Source organism: Anomalospiza imberbis, chromosome 2 (genome assembly GCF_031753505.1).
Source record: "Anomalospiza imberbis isolate Cuckoo-Finch-1a 21T00152 chromosome 2, ASM3175350v1, whole genome shotgun sequence".
NCBI lineage: Eukaryota > Metazoa > Chordata > Aves > Passeriformes > Viduidae > Anomalospiza > Anomalospiza imberbis.
Window position 1 is genome coordinate 86888171 of NC_089682.1, and position 17571 is coordinate 86905741.

General features: G+C 38.0%; 1 protein-coding gene across 1 annotated transcript in view; it reads left to right on the forward strand.

Annotated features, from left to right (window-relative positions):
- EPSTI1 (epithelial stromal interaction 1) overlaps positions 1 to 17101 on the forward strand; it is a 49838-nt gene extending 32737 nt beyond the window's left edge. The window contains exons 7-12 of the mRNA XM_068182230.1: positions 1711 to 1804; positions 4990 to 5073; positions 7803 to 7876; positions 9796 to 9893; positions 14962 to 14994; positions 16463 to 17101. Of these exons, the coding sequence (XP_068038331.1) occupies positions 1711 to 1804; positions 4990 to 5073; positions 7803 to 7876; positions 9796 to 9883 (340 nt within the window). The 3' untranslated portion in view covers positions 9884 to 9893; positions 14962 to 14994; positions 16463 to 17101. The remainder of the gene's footprint in view (positions 1 to 1710; positions 1805 to 4989; positions 5074 to 7802; positions 7877 to 9795; positions 9894 to 14961; positions 14995 to 16462) is intronic.
- Positions 17102 to 17571: the final 470 nt, after the last annotated feature.

Here is a 17571-nt window from a genome sequence, read left to right on the forward strand (position 1 = left end):
TTTCACTTACCAGTTTGCTGATCTGGGAAATTCAATGGCCTCCACCACATTTTTATGCAAATAATGAGAAATTCCTCATACTCCATGTCATTCTCTTGCCATCAATAAGGAATTAGAGCATCTAGGTATAGCACCAACTTGCCTCATATTTTTTCGCAGAGCTTCAACCTTCTCAAATGTACTCCAGATTTTTTGTAGGAGTTCTTAGTCTTCCTGGTGTAGAAATAAATTGTTATTTGATCAGTTTTAGCATAGGTAGAGAAACACAAAATCTGCAATTTAAATCTTCACGTTCACAAAATTATTCTGTGCAATCTTACCACTTAATAACTCATCTTTCATGGAAAGAAATTAAGTGCTTAACACTTGTATAAGAAGACTATTTGTTCAACCTTTATGTATAAGTACTTTGTGAATCAGGGAAAATAGTGTTTCGTCTGGTTCTTTCTTTATTGTACATTGCCTGAGTTCTGTTAACTACCCAGGTCATGGAGGAAAGGGACTTAACTGGGAATGGTAAGACTCTAAAAGCCTGACTTGCTAGAATTTGAGCAAGTACTTTGTACCTGAAGTAGTAACATGGTTTTGTGTAGAGTAGCAGAGAAGAACTTGTGGTTTCTTGTTCCTTTTCTCAACTTCTCAATATATTACTCCTCACTGACCAGCAGAATGTTTTACCAATAAAGTATTTACTCACAGTTTTAGATCATGGAGTGAAATATAAAACACACTTGGTAGTCTGTTAATCAGAATCAATTTTCAGCAGCCAGTGCTTTTTCTCTAAGTTAAGTCTTTAGTAGTGGCATCTTCCCCTACATAGAGCTAGCTGGTTGCCCTGTGAGAAGAATAAATCTTTGCGTTCAATATCTCTTGGAGCACTTTTTCTTCTCTCACTTCAGTGCTTTCATGTTTTCTAAAGCTGTACACAGAAATAAAATTGACTCTTTAACTCGGTTCCTTTGAGTGAGAAAAGACTTCAATATACACACCTGGGAGTGCAGGTTAAAAAACTGATTCCTCACCACAGCACACAAACTCCCATCCTTTGCTTTTGTTTGTGACCTGGTTTAATTGTACTTGGTCGAAACTGTGAGCAAAGTGATGCTGCTTTAAAATTCTGGGTTTTTTAGGCATGCAATTGGAAAAAGAAAATTGCCCTTGCCAGAATAAGAAGTGAAAATGTTGTGCATTAACTAAAGATAAGCATATTTTTCTTGTTACAAAATGCTTGAAAGCCTTTCTGCTTGATAAAGTAATCTGTAGTAAGACTGCATTGTATTAACTGTGAAGGAAAAAAATTTGAAAAATAATCTTTTAAAGTACTTAGCTGAGATTTATAGATCTCATAGAAGGATTTGCAAGAATTCCGTGAAGCAGTTGGCATCCTCGTGAAGTCCAGTGGTATGTGAGTCTGTTGTATAGGAGCTTTACATTGAGGAAAGAAGCATAGGCACTGTACACCCCAAATATGCAAATTACCATAATTGTTTGCTTAAAAAATCATCCCAGCAAATGTCTTATCCACAGTGTGGGTTCTGTATCCTCTGTCCCATTTGTCCGTTTCCATAATCTTTTTTTTTTTTCTACCTGTGATGTTTTTCAGCAGACACATGATAAAATGTCTAGGCTAGATTCCAAGGGTGGAATAAAAATCTGTGTTTATTTTTATGGAATCACTAACAATTCTATTTGGATTGAATTTCTTCGTAGCAAAACCAATGAATTACTGAACAGATTGGACGTGGGTCTGCCAAAGAGTGATTCCTGTCAGATTGCTAATCCTGGCCCAGAATCTACAGCATGGGTAAGCAAAACTGCAGTGTGTGCTGTATTTTCTATATCAGCTTTCCAGGTGCTGTCAATAGTGTAATGTTCGACTATCCTAATTGAGCTTAATTGCCGAGACGTAACTCAGTGAGTACCAAGGATCCTTTCTGGGTGAATGAGACTGCCTACCTTGTCTCTTCCACCAGTGGAAGGGCATTCTACATAGTAGAGGACTGCTTACAGATCTCTTTCTGATAAATGAGAACCAGATATATATTCTAAGGTTAGATATCTTAAGTATGCCCTGTACCCATCCACTGGTGGTAAGCTTTTATGAAATCACAATAAGTTAATGTCAGCAGATGCTTTACTACATTAAAAATACAGTCAAAAGAGAAGCTTGTTTCTCACTGCATCCTAAAAGTGATTCCATATACTGCTTGGGGTCTTTGTCCCAATTTGAAGTAGTCTGGTAAGTATCAGTGTAATTAGGAAACAGATAAAGCATTGCTTCAATTTCATTATTCTTATTGACTCTAAGAGGCTTTTTCACGTACAATTAGACTCTTCATGTCTAAACCAAGCTTTCCTACTAATGTAGAAAGTTTCAGTGAGGACTATTAACCCTGAAAGAGAAGTATTCCTCTTGAAGGGAGGTGGATAACTGGGGAAGGACAGAGAACAGGGAGCCAAGACAGAAATTAACATTGGAAGCAACTGAGCAGAAGTTTGGAAGTATCTGATCTGGGCAGCCCTCTGTTGTATACAGCCTTGAGCACCAACTGTTGGGTAACAGGAAGGGAAGATTTGCCTCCATATTTCCTCAGATGCCTTAGAAATGGGAAAAATCCTCCCTTTACAGAAATTGCTGCCAACAGGATATATGACATATCTGTCTTGCCTGTAGTATCTCGTCCTGGTTTTCCTTGCATGAAAAGGGAAGTTGATACTGAAACTAGGTTCCATTCCCCTTTAATTCTTCAGGATATCTTGTATCTCTGAAAACACTGAAGACATTTTAGCAAATGTGGGCAGATATATAGCTAGAAAGTGCCAATTTCTGCCTAGAACTGCTGAACAGAAGGTAAATTGTAGGAGAGCGGCTTTCAGACTTTATTTTGTAGTCCTGGGTGAACAACCAACATGAAGGGGTATAGAAAGGGAGAAAAGATGTCTTGGAACCACTTCTACCTCCCTCTTGAAGCATTCAACACTTCAAATAGTAGGGAGTTTGCTCTTTGGTAAGGAAGGCCTAGCTCTGCAGCTTACATACGATATGAGCATTGAACTGTGAAAACAAGCGAGCTCGTGTCCACATGACTGACTTGGATTTCAGCATTTTGTTGTGCTGTCTTCATATCCTTACAGAAGTGGGTGGATAGCTGAAAGAACACTGAACTATTTCAGTTGTACAAGTCCTACTTTTACCCTTGGCCTTCTGCTTCACCTACCTATGTGTGGCTTTCTCTTGTTCCATGTTTTGACAGGTTTCTCAAAAAGTTGTGCCAAATTGCATCCCATAGTTCATCTTTCACTCCACCAGTGTCCAAGCAGATAAAACACATAATTTATCTGTACTGTTCTTTAGTATAGCTGCCATTATACTTGTCTTTTGTGTGGCTGCATTTCTGTAGCTTTGTGAATCAAATAATCACTTGTTTGTAAATGCAGCAATGCAGTTAGCAAAGTTTTTCCAAACAGCTTGGATGAGGTCCAGTCTATAGGTATAGACACAGCCTCTGAACCAGGAATCCAAAGGACGTAACCAGTGAGTTCTTATCTAAATAAACTTGGCATGGCACCAAAATGCTAAACCAGTAGGAAAACTAGGACTCTAATTTGGATGTTACCTCGAATGTGTCCTTTGGAGTAATTAAAATATTTAGGAGCAATATATTTGAAATAGTGAAGTGTGATAGGCTTAGGACATGCCTAACATGCATGCTAAAAGGGGGAATATATATACATTTATGTGATTTTTTTAAATTTGAAAAACTTGTTCTGAAAAGAGTCTGGAACAGTGTGATGCAGATCAAAGTTTTTTTCCCCTCACATAATTTCTTGGATAATGATATTAATTTAGCACACCTAGATCAACTATCCTTGCCAAATGTTACTTCACTTCCATGAACAAATTTGACTTCTTTTGAGTGACTCTGTCATTGATGACTTTTTAGGCCTGCTTATTTAATCAAGCTCATAATTAATTTTAATCCTGTCTTTCAAAGTGTGACCAATCCTGTGTAGATTTTTATTGTCTTCCAACTTGATTAACATATTCTCCAAGCCATTATGGAGAGTAATGAATAATATTGGACCCAAAATGAGTCTCCCTGGACACATGAAGCAACTTCTCCCAGCTCAAAATTGAGCTATTAATAATTGCTTTCTCTATTCAGTCTTTTTAACAAATTATGTGCCTGTTGTTTTAATGGTGTCGTTCTGCATGCATATATCAAATTTTGGAAATTGTCTGTAGACTTGTAACAAATTATTCACTTAAGTCAAACCTGCACAATTCTTGTATTAAATTATACTGGCTCATTTTTTGGTGTGCTACCCTATGTCCCTGCTCAAAGACCTTAGAGTAGAAGTTCCAGTGTATAATATCCTAGGGATCCTCTAAGATCCTAATTGTAGGGTGGCTTTTTGCAAACAATTACAACTTGTGAAAGACCAGGGCTAGTTATTGTAATGAAAACCTATTGCACAGTTATTACATTATTCATGATGGGTAGTTCGCATTTTCAATTGTCTTGGTGCCTCACAAATAATAGCAGGTTTGGTCTCTCCTGTTGCCCTACCTCCACAAAAAAAATCCTGTGTTCCCCTCTGCTACAAGGCCTCCATTCTCTTTTTTCATCTTGGTAATGTTTTCATTACTTTCTTTCTTCCCAGAATACCCCATCTCACTATCATATATCCCGACTATGTTTTCTGACTGCTCAGGATATCTTTATGGTTGTCACTGGGACAGAGAATAGCGCTTGCTGTGACTACCTGGGTGTGATGCACAGGTGGACATTCAACCAAACAGAATGACTGAGGCTCTAGGCCACTTGTTTAAATTCTAGTCTTGAGACTAAACTGTTTCTTAAGTAACTGGAATCATTTGACCATTTGTGTTTGTTAATTACCCATATAACAGTTTGAGAATAAGGCTTGGGAGTTTGGTCCCACTCTCACCACACTAATATACTTTTATTTTCTGCTGAACAATAGAAAAGAAGCCATGCTTATAAGCAAGCTCTTCGAGAGGATGAAAACAGAAGATTAGATGAAATGAGGCAAGAACAACGGAGGAAGGTAATTATACATTAACAGTTTACATATTGTATCATTTTTGCATGCTGTGAAAATAATTAAATACACTGATTACCTGTAGCCTATGCACAGAGCTTCTCTTTAGCAGAAGTGATTCAGTCACTGTTTTCAAATATTGTGAGAGAGATGAGTCAAGCTGTAAAATTTGAACAGGGACAGAACAATTATCTTCTGAGTTCAAGACTGTTTGCATCTGGAAAACAAGCTCCTTTTCACCTCTCCACTTGAATAATTGTGCGGAGGGTTTTTTGACCATGGCAACCGATTTCATAGGCTAAGGAAACCAGTTTACTCTCTTGCAGGCAGAAGTCATCTTACTGAGGAATTAAGGATGATCTTTCTGAATTGTCTCTTTCTAGAGAATTGAGGGCCATGGGCCGGGCTTTTTCAAATGGGGATGTGGAAATGCTCAGGTTTCCTGTTAATTATAGCATGCCTCTCTATTGTAGCTGACTACCTAACTAAAGAGTTTTGAATTGTCTAAAAAGCAGGCATGCCATGACTGTAACTTTGAACTCCATATTCTGCATATGCATCATGCACTGCCGGAAATGTGTAGTCCCTCTGGTATAGATTTGGGTACCATGTCCACATAAAGTTCATTTGTCAAAGGTGATGGCACTGTGCAGTTACCTATCTTGGCTCCAGGTTTGACTGTGAAAGTACAGGGAGGGCAGCACTTGAAAATCTAGCAAATAATTTGAAAATATGTGAGCAAGTGCTGAGCTACTTGCTGTGCCTCTGCTGCTACTAACATCCAAATTAATGTTAAGCTACTTCCCCAGTGGGAGAATTTTAGCACAACAAATTCCATAATACTGAGTTTCTTCTAGAACTGGAGAAGTTACTCATTCCCTGTCACTGATATCTTTCTTTATATGTTGGGGATGTGTCCTCATTTCATAGTATTCTAACAACTATAATACTGGGAAAAAAAAGATGGGGCAAAAGGGAGTCTCTTCATTGCTTTCCCATCAGGTATATGCTTATTCCCAGAACCTACACTGATGAAAAATTTTTGAATAGACAGCCTGGATGGGTGTAAGGCTGGTTCCTGTTGTAGTCTGTACATGGATCCTTCCAAAGAGAAAATAACTACAGATGTAAATTAGCACACCCCTAATTCATGGGTTTGGTTTAAGGGACTTGTGTAGAGCTGTAGACTCTTTAGCAATTTCCATGGGCTGCTAAGGAGGTGTTGGCTGCTTCTAAGGCTCCTCTTGTTTGCTATGTGGTTCCAAGGTCTCCTTGCCTTCACAGTTGCTGCTACATGTTGTGCAGAGTAGTGCACTACTTACAAACCTACTGTAAATAATATGGATTTTAAGGGCTCCAATAATTGTCCCTCAGGTATATGTTGGCTCGCTTCTACTTCAAACTAATATTTATTAAAGTAATTGTGAATTCTGTCTTGTGTGCACCTCCTAACACAGTGTAGCTATAAAATGTGTAGGTATTGTCAGTTCCCTTTTTTTCTTCAGAACAGGTTTTAGTATGTATTGCTTGATTTAGAAATTTTCAGTACACTTTGAACACTGCATCATATACACACAATATATTTTAGAACATTACTCCAAGAGAGGAGTCGACATATTGGAAAGTCAGATACCAAGTTTTAATTTTCAGGTTGAATAGTTATTTAAAATAGTGAAAATTGAGGTTGCCTTTTTTATTTCTTAATCCTGTTTCTTCTTTTAGGGCTAGACAAATATTGATACACAACACATTCTCAGTTATTGATTTTCTCCATACATTTATTGCATAGTTTTTACTTAATGTTCCACTTAAATTGATTTAAAAAAAAAACCTCATGTGGTTCCATTCAGTCCTTGAAGCTTTTATCTAAGCACATCATTTTTTTTTAGTTTCTATTCCTACTGCTGTGCAGTTGCTATGGAAAATATGAAAGACAGGTCTGTTCCTATGCCTTCCCCCTTGCCCTGCAAGCCAAATCCTTTGCAGAAAGATCTGCAACTTCTTGGGTGTGTTGCAGGCAGAAGGAGCTAGACAAACAAGCACACATACAAACCAGAGTCATACCAACTGTGGTCTCTTCACAGTTCTGGCTAAAATTGCATGAGCAAACCCTCCTCTGAAAAGAATTCCCTTTGACACTCTCTATATACCTTAATACTACGTAAGGCTGGTAGTCTGTTTCAATGCTGGGGGCTTGTATATGTTTCCACCATGCCATTTTCAACAAGTACCATTTTCTCACTTCACCCTGAAGGAAGCTCCAGAGGTGACACACCACATCACATAGCCCAGATCTCATCTTCTGCTTGCACTCTGTATAGGCAGGAGGTGAAGGACATGTCTCCTTCTTACTCTGTGTGCTTGACAGCTGTGTCTGCTCCTGACTTTGGCTTTTGTCCCCCTTTGACCCACCAGGAAATTTAAATCTGTGTTTTGGGACAAAGGGAAGCAGACTGGTGTCTGGCATACCCCCTTAAATGTAGGACTGTAAATGTCTGAATACTATAACTTCCCACTTTTTTAACCACAAACAAAGAATTATCCACACTCTGAACAGAAAAAACAGCTCAGTTTTTTACACAGTGCTGTCACATAAGGAAAATGCTGCTGAGAGAAGTTCTGACTTTAACTGAGGTAAACATCATGTGGAATTAATAGGGTTTGCAGTATAAGTATGTTAATTAAAAGTAAGTTAGTTTATTTGTTTCTTTGTTTTTCACTTCTATCATTTCCAGGCTGAATTACTGGAATTTAAACAAAAGCAGGAAGAGGAAACCAGGACAAGAGCACTTAAAAATGAACAGAGGAGGTAAGATGCAAAAAATGCAGAATACACTCGAATTGAATTTCCACCTGGAAAGGGTCTCAAAATTGCAGGCACTCATTCTTTAGAAGACTATTGCAATGAGGATCCCTGACCTCATCTCTGGTTTAGCTTTGCTTTCAAATGAGCCACTAATATCCATGATTACAACTGCTCACTGCATGCAGTATGACCCAGAGTGCCTTTCTCACTTTATTTATCCCATCAGCATAGGATAGGAAACTATTAATAGTTTTATGGATGACTACCAGCTTCAGCTGGGACACACTTGATCTGTGTGTCTGTATATGAACCCAGATATATATATATATATTTATTTTTATAGCTATATTTTTATTTATTATAGAATGGTCTACTTTGTCCATGCTGCATCTTGTAGTTGACTGTCTCTGAGGTTAGCAGACAGACCTAAACCTGGGATTTGGTATCGATTCAGATGGAACCTGCAGCACAGCAAGGCCTCCTGCAGCTGCATTTCTTTGTGCCCCAGGCTGTGCCCCACTGCTTTGACCTCTCTGTGCTCAACAGTTCTCATCTTCCACTTCTGTTACTTCACTGACTTTTCATTATCCTGAAGCACATCTTTATTCTCAACTTTGTTTTCTGCTGGTAAAAAGAAACAATGCTCAGGCTCAAAAGTAAAAACAACATTTGTTTCTTTTTTTTTTTAATCATTATGTAAATATAAAAAAAAAAATACTTCTGTAGGCAACTACTCTTCAGACTGCTTTCATTTTTTTTTTCTTTAGCAAAGACATTGAAATAATTACCCAGAGAAGTTAATGAAGGATTTTTAATTCCGACCGTCTCATATGCCTAGACAGAAATAACCCAGTATTTTGCTTTTTATCTCATTCTTACCAACTCCATTGTAAAACATTAAAACAACAGTCATGTCTAAGCATGTGTGTCAGTCCTAAGCAGTAATCAAAGAGAAAAAGAAACAGTTTTCCAAAGAATCATAGAACGATTTGGGTTGGAAGGGACCTTAAAGGTCATCTACCTCCAACCTCCCTGACATGGACTGGGACACCTTCCACTAGACCAGGTTGCTCAAAGCCCCATCCAACCTGACCTGGAACACTTCCAGGGGTGGGGCATGCACAGCTTCTCTGGGCAGCTTGTGCCAGTGCCTCAGCACCCTCATAGTGAAGAACTTCTTCCTAGTATCCAATCTAAATCTACCCCCTTTCAGTCTAAAGCCATTCTCCCTTGCCCTTTATCACATGCCCTTGTAAAAAGTCCTTCTCCATCTCTCTTGTGGCCCACTTTAGATACTGAAAGACTGCTGTAAGGTCACCCCACAGGCCTCTCTTCTTCATGCTGAACAATCCCAATGTGAAAATATTTAAAACAGATTGAAGAAAACTGTATTTGTCCATGTGTTCCAGATTGATAGAGCAGTGCAAGAAAATGCTAGCATTTCACAGCTGGATGGTAGAGAAAGTTGACAGCTGCATAAATTGTCTCTATTAGTAACAAGCTTAAGTGGGTTCTTCCATTTTTTATTATGAAATCAGTACTTCTAGAAACTTTCCTTGTGCACTGAAGGCTGAAAGATTACCTGAGGTGACTTGTCAAAATATGTAACCTCCCTAAAAAGGTGGGTGGTGGTACACAGGTCATCTTTCTATGGAGAATTTTGGTGCATTATGAACAGGAGCCAAGATGTGCCTCTTAATACCAAGAGGCTGATCCCAGGATAAGGATGCATCTGGTGAATTGAAAATTAAGTCCACCTGATCTCATGCCCATACATGGTTATGCAGGACAGGCTTGAAAAATACAGGAAGATGGGCACTGAACAGATGGGAAGGGAAAGCCACTCACAGAATGTTAAATTTCAATAGCTTGTGAACTTCTCAGCTGCCTTTCACCATTAATTATTTTTATTGTACTTTAAGGGTAAATAATGCTTTCCTGGACCGACTCCAAAACAAAACACAGCCTAATAACATCTACCACCCTGGATATACTGGACTACCTCAATAATGACACCTTGGTAAGTTTTTTGGTAGAGAATGGAAAAGCAAAGAGATTGTTTAAACGTTGACATTTTTTCCAGACACTATTGTGTGACCATGTGTGTTTAGCCTGCCTGACAGAACTTACAGCCCTGGCTGGCTGTCCTAAATACCTTTCAAGACGAAATTCTGTCTAAAATATAAGCTGTTCAAATAGGAGGAGGGAGGAACAGCTGCTCTTGCAGCATAATTCAGTGGCCTTGTGTGTGAGGTACTCACTGCAAGGAGCCACATCCAAGGTACTTCCTTAAGTTCAGAACAAGGATAGTGAAATCATTAGGGATTTTTTAAAAGTCTTTAAATGAAAGATGCTTGGATATGCTGTAAATATTTTAATATGGTATTGAAGTTAGAGGGAAAAAATCCCATCTCTGTATATCTATCTATCTTATCTATCTATATATTTCCATGTATAACTGTTCATTTTTTAGCTGTACAAAATTATGACAAAGAAGGCTCAACTACCTACATTTAAAAACAGTATTTGTAGGGATTCTTTGAAGAAAAGATATCTTGACTGTAATCTATTCAACATCCATTCATTTTTTCAACTGTTCTAATGAGACATTAATGTGATTGTTGTTTAGAATTGCACTTTTTGGTGTAAAAAAAAATTATATGTATTCCATATCATAGAATTTTCCATAGGTTGAAATTCTATTGATGAAAGGACCCTAGTACAGAAATAGAAGAGTTAGGAAGACCAAGAAGTAAAATGATGAGAGTCTAAGAGAATTTAGTGTGTGTGACAATGTAGAGAAAGGTGTTTAGCTGATAAAATATAAAAGCTTGAATTGGATTAATTGGTGAGGATATGTATGTTAGCCAGTGAACACCAGGAAGAGTTTGGTTCCAGCATCTCCGAAGTCAAGGCATAGTTAAAAAGCAGATATTCTTGCTACTGGAATTTTCCATGCACTGGAAGTGGGAAAAGGTTGTCTTCATCACTATAAGCTTTGGGCAAGCCCTGGGTTCGGGAACCTTGCTTGTGCTGATTCTTGGTCTTGGTGAGAGGACACAGGACATGCCAGCTCAACCTCCCATCAGGTCTGTGAGCTTTACTGATCTGGAGCACAAAGCACGTCAGGCAGTCCAGAAGCTGATGGAAGCCAAGTTACAGATGTCCAGGCTTGTTAAAGAGTGTGAGTAAGAGAGCACAGTGTATGGCAGGCCTGAGCCACCTCCTGAAGGACAGCATGTCTGCAGATAGCAGAATTAGGGACTGCAGGTGGGACACAGCCACCTGATATGTAGTGAAAGTGTGAAAGGTAAAGTCTGCTGGAGGGTGCCTGGTTAACAAAGGCAACAAGGACACTTTGTGTCTTTTATCCCTATTTGTGTACTGTTTCCTGAAAAACTCCAAGGAAAATGTGTGACACAGCCAAGATTTCCAACATCTTACTTGAGAATCTCCATCAGAGCATCTGCCTTCACCCCTGGGAACCTTGCCATTGTCGGCAGAGGTGGCAAGGGTTTGCCTTTAGCCAGATGCACATGCCCTCTTTCAAAGGGCGCGTGTTGGTACCAGCAAATAAATGTGCTCAGCCCAGGCACAGTTTTAACAACAGATGACTCTGTGATGTATGCAGCCAATCCATGTGAGGTTTTTTAAAAATATATATATTCAAATAATGCATCAACACAAATGCAATAAAACCCCATGTATAGAAGTGATGATTGTCCTACTCTGTTATTTACTTAATGACTCCCAAGAGCCTGCCTTCTGTTGGGTAATGCTAGTTCTTTTTTTCCTTTCTGTTATAACTTGAGATTTGAAGACTGAACAGAGCAGGAAAATACTAAGATATGAAAGAATATGTCAAAATGGATAGGAATTAAAAAATGAGTATTGGTAACAAGTACAAGAAAGAAAAATAATCTCTCAAAAGATAGGCTGGAGGCAGCAATCTTAGTGTCTTTGATTATACCAAGATTCTTCTCCTTTCCATTGGGATTTTAAAAAAATAGAGCTGAACTCCAGGCAGGGCTTACAAGTCATGTAGTCTGCAGCCTGGCATTTTACATTACAAGGGAGCTAACTGAAACAGGTCAGACTATATACTAAGATGAAAAGAAGGTAAAAAGGTTCCCAAAGTAAAGACCTGAAGGTAATTTTCGAGCCTATTCCATCTGTGCAGTGGCACCAAAGAGGAAATATTTGTTCTCTTTCCCTCTTGTATTTTTTTTCCTGTTTGAGCTCTTTACAGTCACGACAACTTCACACTTAACAGAAACTGAATGTTGTGCTCTATTGTTGATGTACCTACTCTATTTTCACTGTTAGTTCTATTAGCCTGGTTTCCTAAAGAAATGAAGTTTGTATGATCATGCTGTCTGCATGTAATAAGGTTTTCCAGTTGCTGGCCAATCTTAGCCAAATTTGAAAGGCATTATAAGTCTCAGAGATAATTAAATTTCTGTGTGTTTTGTGAAAACAGCGACTAGCATAGGAAACAACCTTAAACAGTGCCCACCCTAAGGGGTGGTGCATTCTCTGCATTGTTTGACTGCAGCCCTCTGGCGGATCAGTGTGGGCACAGCTCCAGAGCAGCTGCAGCTCCGCCGTGATTTCCTGGAGGCTAGGGGATTCAGAAAGGGACATGGATATCACAAAAGACATGGAGAAAAGGGGAGGAGGCTGAATATATTGTGTATGTCTGGGAAGAGGGCAGGAGAGCAGTTACATTGTCCAATTGTCCCCTAAGCAATAGGAAATGAGTTTTCATTAATTCAAATGCCCTCCAGACATTTTGTGTTTTATAAGGAATATTTATAAGCTGTTATATCAAGAAGGATCTTCATGATTGTAATTTTTCCTGCCTTTTTGATTATAAATGGCAGGACACTCTCTCAGTGGCTATGTAGTTTCCTTTTTTAATGGGAAAACAACATAATGAAGTTCCACTTCTATCTGTGAGCTATTGCACCCTTGAGAAAGTCCTAAATCTTGCTGTATGCTATCAAGAAAGTTTTAATGCCTTTTGCACTGCCTTTGACATAAGGATAAACCTTTCAGGATAGGAGGATAAGAAAATTACCATTGTCCTTTCAATATCCAAGTTTAATAAAAAAGATCATATCATGGAATCACAGAATGGTTTGTGTTGGAAGGGACCTTAAAATTATCTAGTTCCAACCCGCCTGCTACGGGCAGGGACACCTTCCACAAGACCAGGTTGCTCAGAGCTCCAGCCAACTTGGCCTTCAGCACTTGCAGGGATGGGGTATCCACAGCTTCTCTGGGCAACCTGTTCCAGTTCTTCACCACCCTCACAATAAAGAATTTCTTCCTAATTTAATCATGACTCATCTGGGACTTAGAAGAGAGACAGTATTATTTCACTGTTATGGCACAAATTATCAGTAAAACACTTTTGTTGTTACAAAAACAGTTTAAAATAGTTGCACATTTTGTTACTCAATGGCTCATGAGATTTGCCCATATCCAAGTATATAAGGATTTGCAGAGACCAAAAGCTAATGCATGGCAAGCCTGTAACAGAGACTTTGTTAATTTTTTTGCATGAAGATGGGGCACTGTCATATACCCTTTTGTTTATTCTGTAAATGGGGAGAGGTCACATTGTGAACATATGAAATTTATCGGTCTACTCTTCTTTAATTAAATATTAGTTGTCTTGCTGAAACTCTCTGAGCCATAGCAAACCCAGAATCTAGAAGGCAAGGTGACATACTACATCTTCCTGTCTCGTGTCTCCATTTTATCCAGTGTGATGCATAAGAATGAGAAATGCTCCCTTGAGTGCTGACTCCGCTCTTTCAGTGAATGCATAATTCTAGATATTTGCTGTGGAAAGCAACTATGCCCTGAATATACAGGTGTAGTGGGACAGGAAACCCCATTCTCTTCCTTTCCCATAGAAAGGAACAGGAACTCAGTAAGATGCTGCATAAATTTGTTTTGAGGTAATATGATTTACGGATAAAACTATTTTGAATAAACACGGTCTGTGGGTTTGCACTTTGTTTAGTTCTTGCAGCATGACCCATGGGAAAGTTTCTTTGGAGTCTCAACCACCACTTGATTTATGTTATTTGTGACCAGTTGAAGAGGGAACAACTCATGAAGTTTACTGTTGCATGGCAAAAAGAGCCACAATTCAAAGGCCCCTGAAGTCACAAGGCCAGCATGCTTGCCACAGGTTTTTGTAAACAATCCATCTTTATTATACTTTCAGAAGGATCAAGTTGCACTAAAAATGCTGCTTTCCCACAACAAAGAAAAGGTTTTTACTTAACATGGGAATATTGAGAAAATAATATTTATATAAAAAGTGTCCCGAATGCAATCCACAATGGTTATATTTTTTAAATGAATAATGTCATTTGCTAACTTAGCTTTAACTTGGTTAGTCTATTTACAATCTGACTTGAAAAGGTTATTAATTTGTTTCCTAAAACTAGTTGTTTTCTTCTTTGTTGGGTTTTTTCTTTTTACTGAGAGTAACATGCTTGTCCTTCATGGCAGAAAATATAGAAACTACTTAGCAGAAGTATCAGCATCAACAAAGGGATCTCAGATGAGTGGGTCCAGGCAGGCTATAGCTCAGTTTAGTGATTTAGCTCTGGCAGGGCTGTCAAATGTCATATGCAGATGTGTTTCCCCTGCCTTGGTCTTAAGCTCAATCATTCTTTGCTTTGAGAATCTCATCCTAAATGAGAATAGTGGCAGTCTGGGCAGGAACAGGAGGAACTTCTCATTCTTTTAAATTGTGTGAGGTTAAGGATTAAAGAATCTGAAGATATCTTAAATACTTCTAGATTTTTTTTTCCTCAGCAGAAGCAAGATATGTTTATCTCTTGAGTCAATACATCTTTCTGTTTATTTAGAGTTCAAATCAAAGATGTTTCTTGTGAGGACTGGAATCTTGGAGAAGGGTTTGCTTGTTATTTTAAGTGGAGTTTCAAAAGGGCTTCAAATAAACAAGAAAGCTCCACACAGATGGATAACCATCATTCCTTGCATAAATATGTGATTATATTGCACATTGTACTGTTCTAATGCATTTTTTTATTTTTATCCAGGAGTCAGATTACTTGGAGTAAAGGAGGAGCAAGGTAAGAATAATGAATTTGTTTGTTCTTTTTAGGACCTATGTCAGTATCAATTTAGCTTTGAATTTGACATTTAATGGTGACAACTTACGTAGTTTAATTTTGAAACAATATGAGGACAGATCTTAAAATAAATGCATTCCAACTCTGTGTTTGGGGGCCATGTAATGCACATACCTAATCTGAAACATGATTTTTGTAAAGAATCACAGAACATGTATTACAGGTAAGAAGAGTTGATGATGGCATTGAACGCATCTTCAGGGAGTGCCTTGATATTTAGGCTAAAACTTCACTACAGCCATGTTCTTTACATCATAGACTGTGCCTGGATAAAGCTGAATAGCTGAGGAATGTGGCTGGGGGTGCAGGAGGTGACTTAGTAAACTTGCAGTGTTCTTAAGTGAACGGGATACTGTCATGGGCTGTGTTCTTCAACTATTTTTCAAAAAGGGACACTATACATGTCAGTGGAGGCTGTCAGTAAAAACACCACTACTGAATCAGAGAAATCAGGCCCTCTGTTTTAAAATGTCTTTTCTTAAGACTCACTGCATCTGTGTTCCTTTCTGAAAAGGGGTTCCCTACTCTAATTCTCAATTTTGATACAAGCATTTCTGCAGAGCCTTTACTTCTAGGCTTAGACACTTTTGAAGCAATTTCGGGAACTGACAAATATTATTTGTTCCTTAGGCGATACGTCTGACATAACTCTTTTCCTATTTTTTTGAGACCTGGTATTTTATGAAAAGGAATTTTAAATAATCAAACTTTTAAAAGCCCTTTGCTTCCAACCCTTCTCCCACAAATCTAGATATGTGACTTTCTTCATAATTTGCTACTCCAACAGTTATGTTAATATTTTTGCAGCAGGGCTTTATTCTGAAGACCGTATCTAAATAATATTGTTTCCCATGAGTTGTCTTTTCAGTTTTATAAGAAGTGAAGTTATTATTAAAAATTTACTCAAATTCACTAAAGAAATGACAATGTGTAGATAAAGGCAATTCCCTGGAGGGGCAGAAATGGCTATTTTTTGCAGTCCACAGTTCTACCAGGTTTTATAACCTGTGGACAGCTGAAGGAGTTCAATGCATTGGATCCTTTGTTGTTTTCACCATATTTACAATACCAATAATGTATTTACATATGAACTGTACAAGAAATACAGATGGGTGTATTTTTTAAGCCTTGTTTTACTGTTGTTCTGAAAACACATTTCAGCCTGCTATGTTAATATACTGTTCAAAGAGTTATTAATATGTCTGCAGATAATTAGGACATTTTGTGAACTAAATTCACAAAAAGATAGAAATCCCTTCGTGAGGGCTTTACATAATTAAAAGCTAAAACCTGTAGGAAGAAAAGGAAGAATTTATTTTCCAGTGGACTTAATCCCTGAGAAGTTGACTTTGAATTTTGTTTTTACTGTAAAAGATAAATTTTAATTGTTTTCTCCCTCTTGTTACAGGGTATTGCAGAAATATTCACTTTTATCTAGCCTAGGCCAAACGACCTCATAAAACTCCAAGAAACTGCTCTTTATTGTGATTATTTTCTTACCCTGACTTCAGCTGCACACCGTCTTCATGAGCAATCTGCAGAGACTGGTTTCTAGCTGTCATTATTCATGCATACATATTTGAAACAGCTGATTATGAAAGTCCTATTTAATTTTTAATAAGAATATGTGTAGTTCTTTTTTTTTTTTTCATAAATTGTTTTGCCTCTTGGAGAATGTAATTATCCCAGTCTTCATGATCTCTGGAAAAGAAGACGTAAGTGACTGCAGAAACTGCAGTAATATCTGTGTTTACTTGTGTTCTTTACCCAGAAAAAAAAACATTTCTGAGACAATCTAAAAAAGCAGGTAGAGAGTTTTCTTTTGGGAAGAGAAGGAGAAATGTTGCTGGGGTTTTGTTTGTTTGTTTTCTGTTTGTTTTTGTGGAAGTCTTGTGAAATTATTTTACTCTTGTACTCAATAGCAGACACTCAAGAAGAAAAATGTGCATTGTAGACAGTATCTTTTAAATAAGTTCTTAGAAAAATACATAACATGAAATAAAGAAATAAAGCTTGAAATAACACTGAAATGTATTTGATCTCTCCACATCTTTTGTGATATGAAGTAATGTCCTTTCTCTTTGTCTGTTTTACCATGGTAACTTCTGTTACAGGAGTGGGGAACACTACTCCAACATTGGCTTTAGTTTCCTGCTTTTCTTTGTCCCTCGAGTCCTTGTGTCTCCCTGTGTCTGAGACAGCTGACAACATTTTAATGCTTTCTAAAAGTCACCATATATGACCAAGATACTTCTGATGTAAAAGGGTTCAAAATGTATGTTACATAAACCACACAGAGACAAAAAAGTATCTGTGGCATTTGCAAATATGTCTTTGGCCGAGTTAAAGGTCTCCAGAGCAATTTTGTTCAGCATGCAGGCATACCATGATATTTTTCCATCATCCTTGCAATATGGAAACTTCATAATGAGTTACCTGAAGGTGTTTTTGAACCATGGATGTTGCAATGCTTGCTTTCCCTTGTGGGACACTCTGTAGTTGTCTTTGGTTCAAACA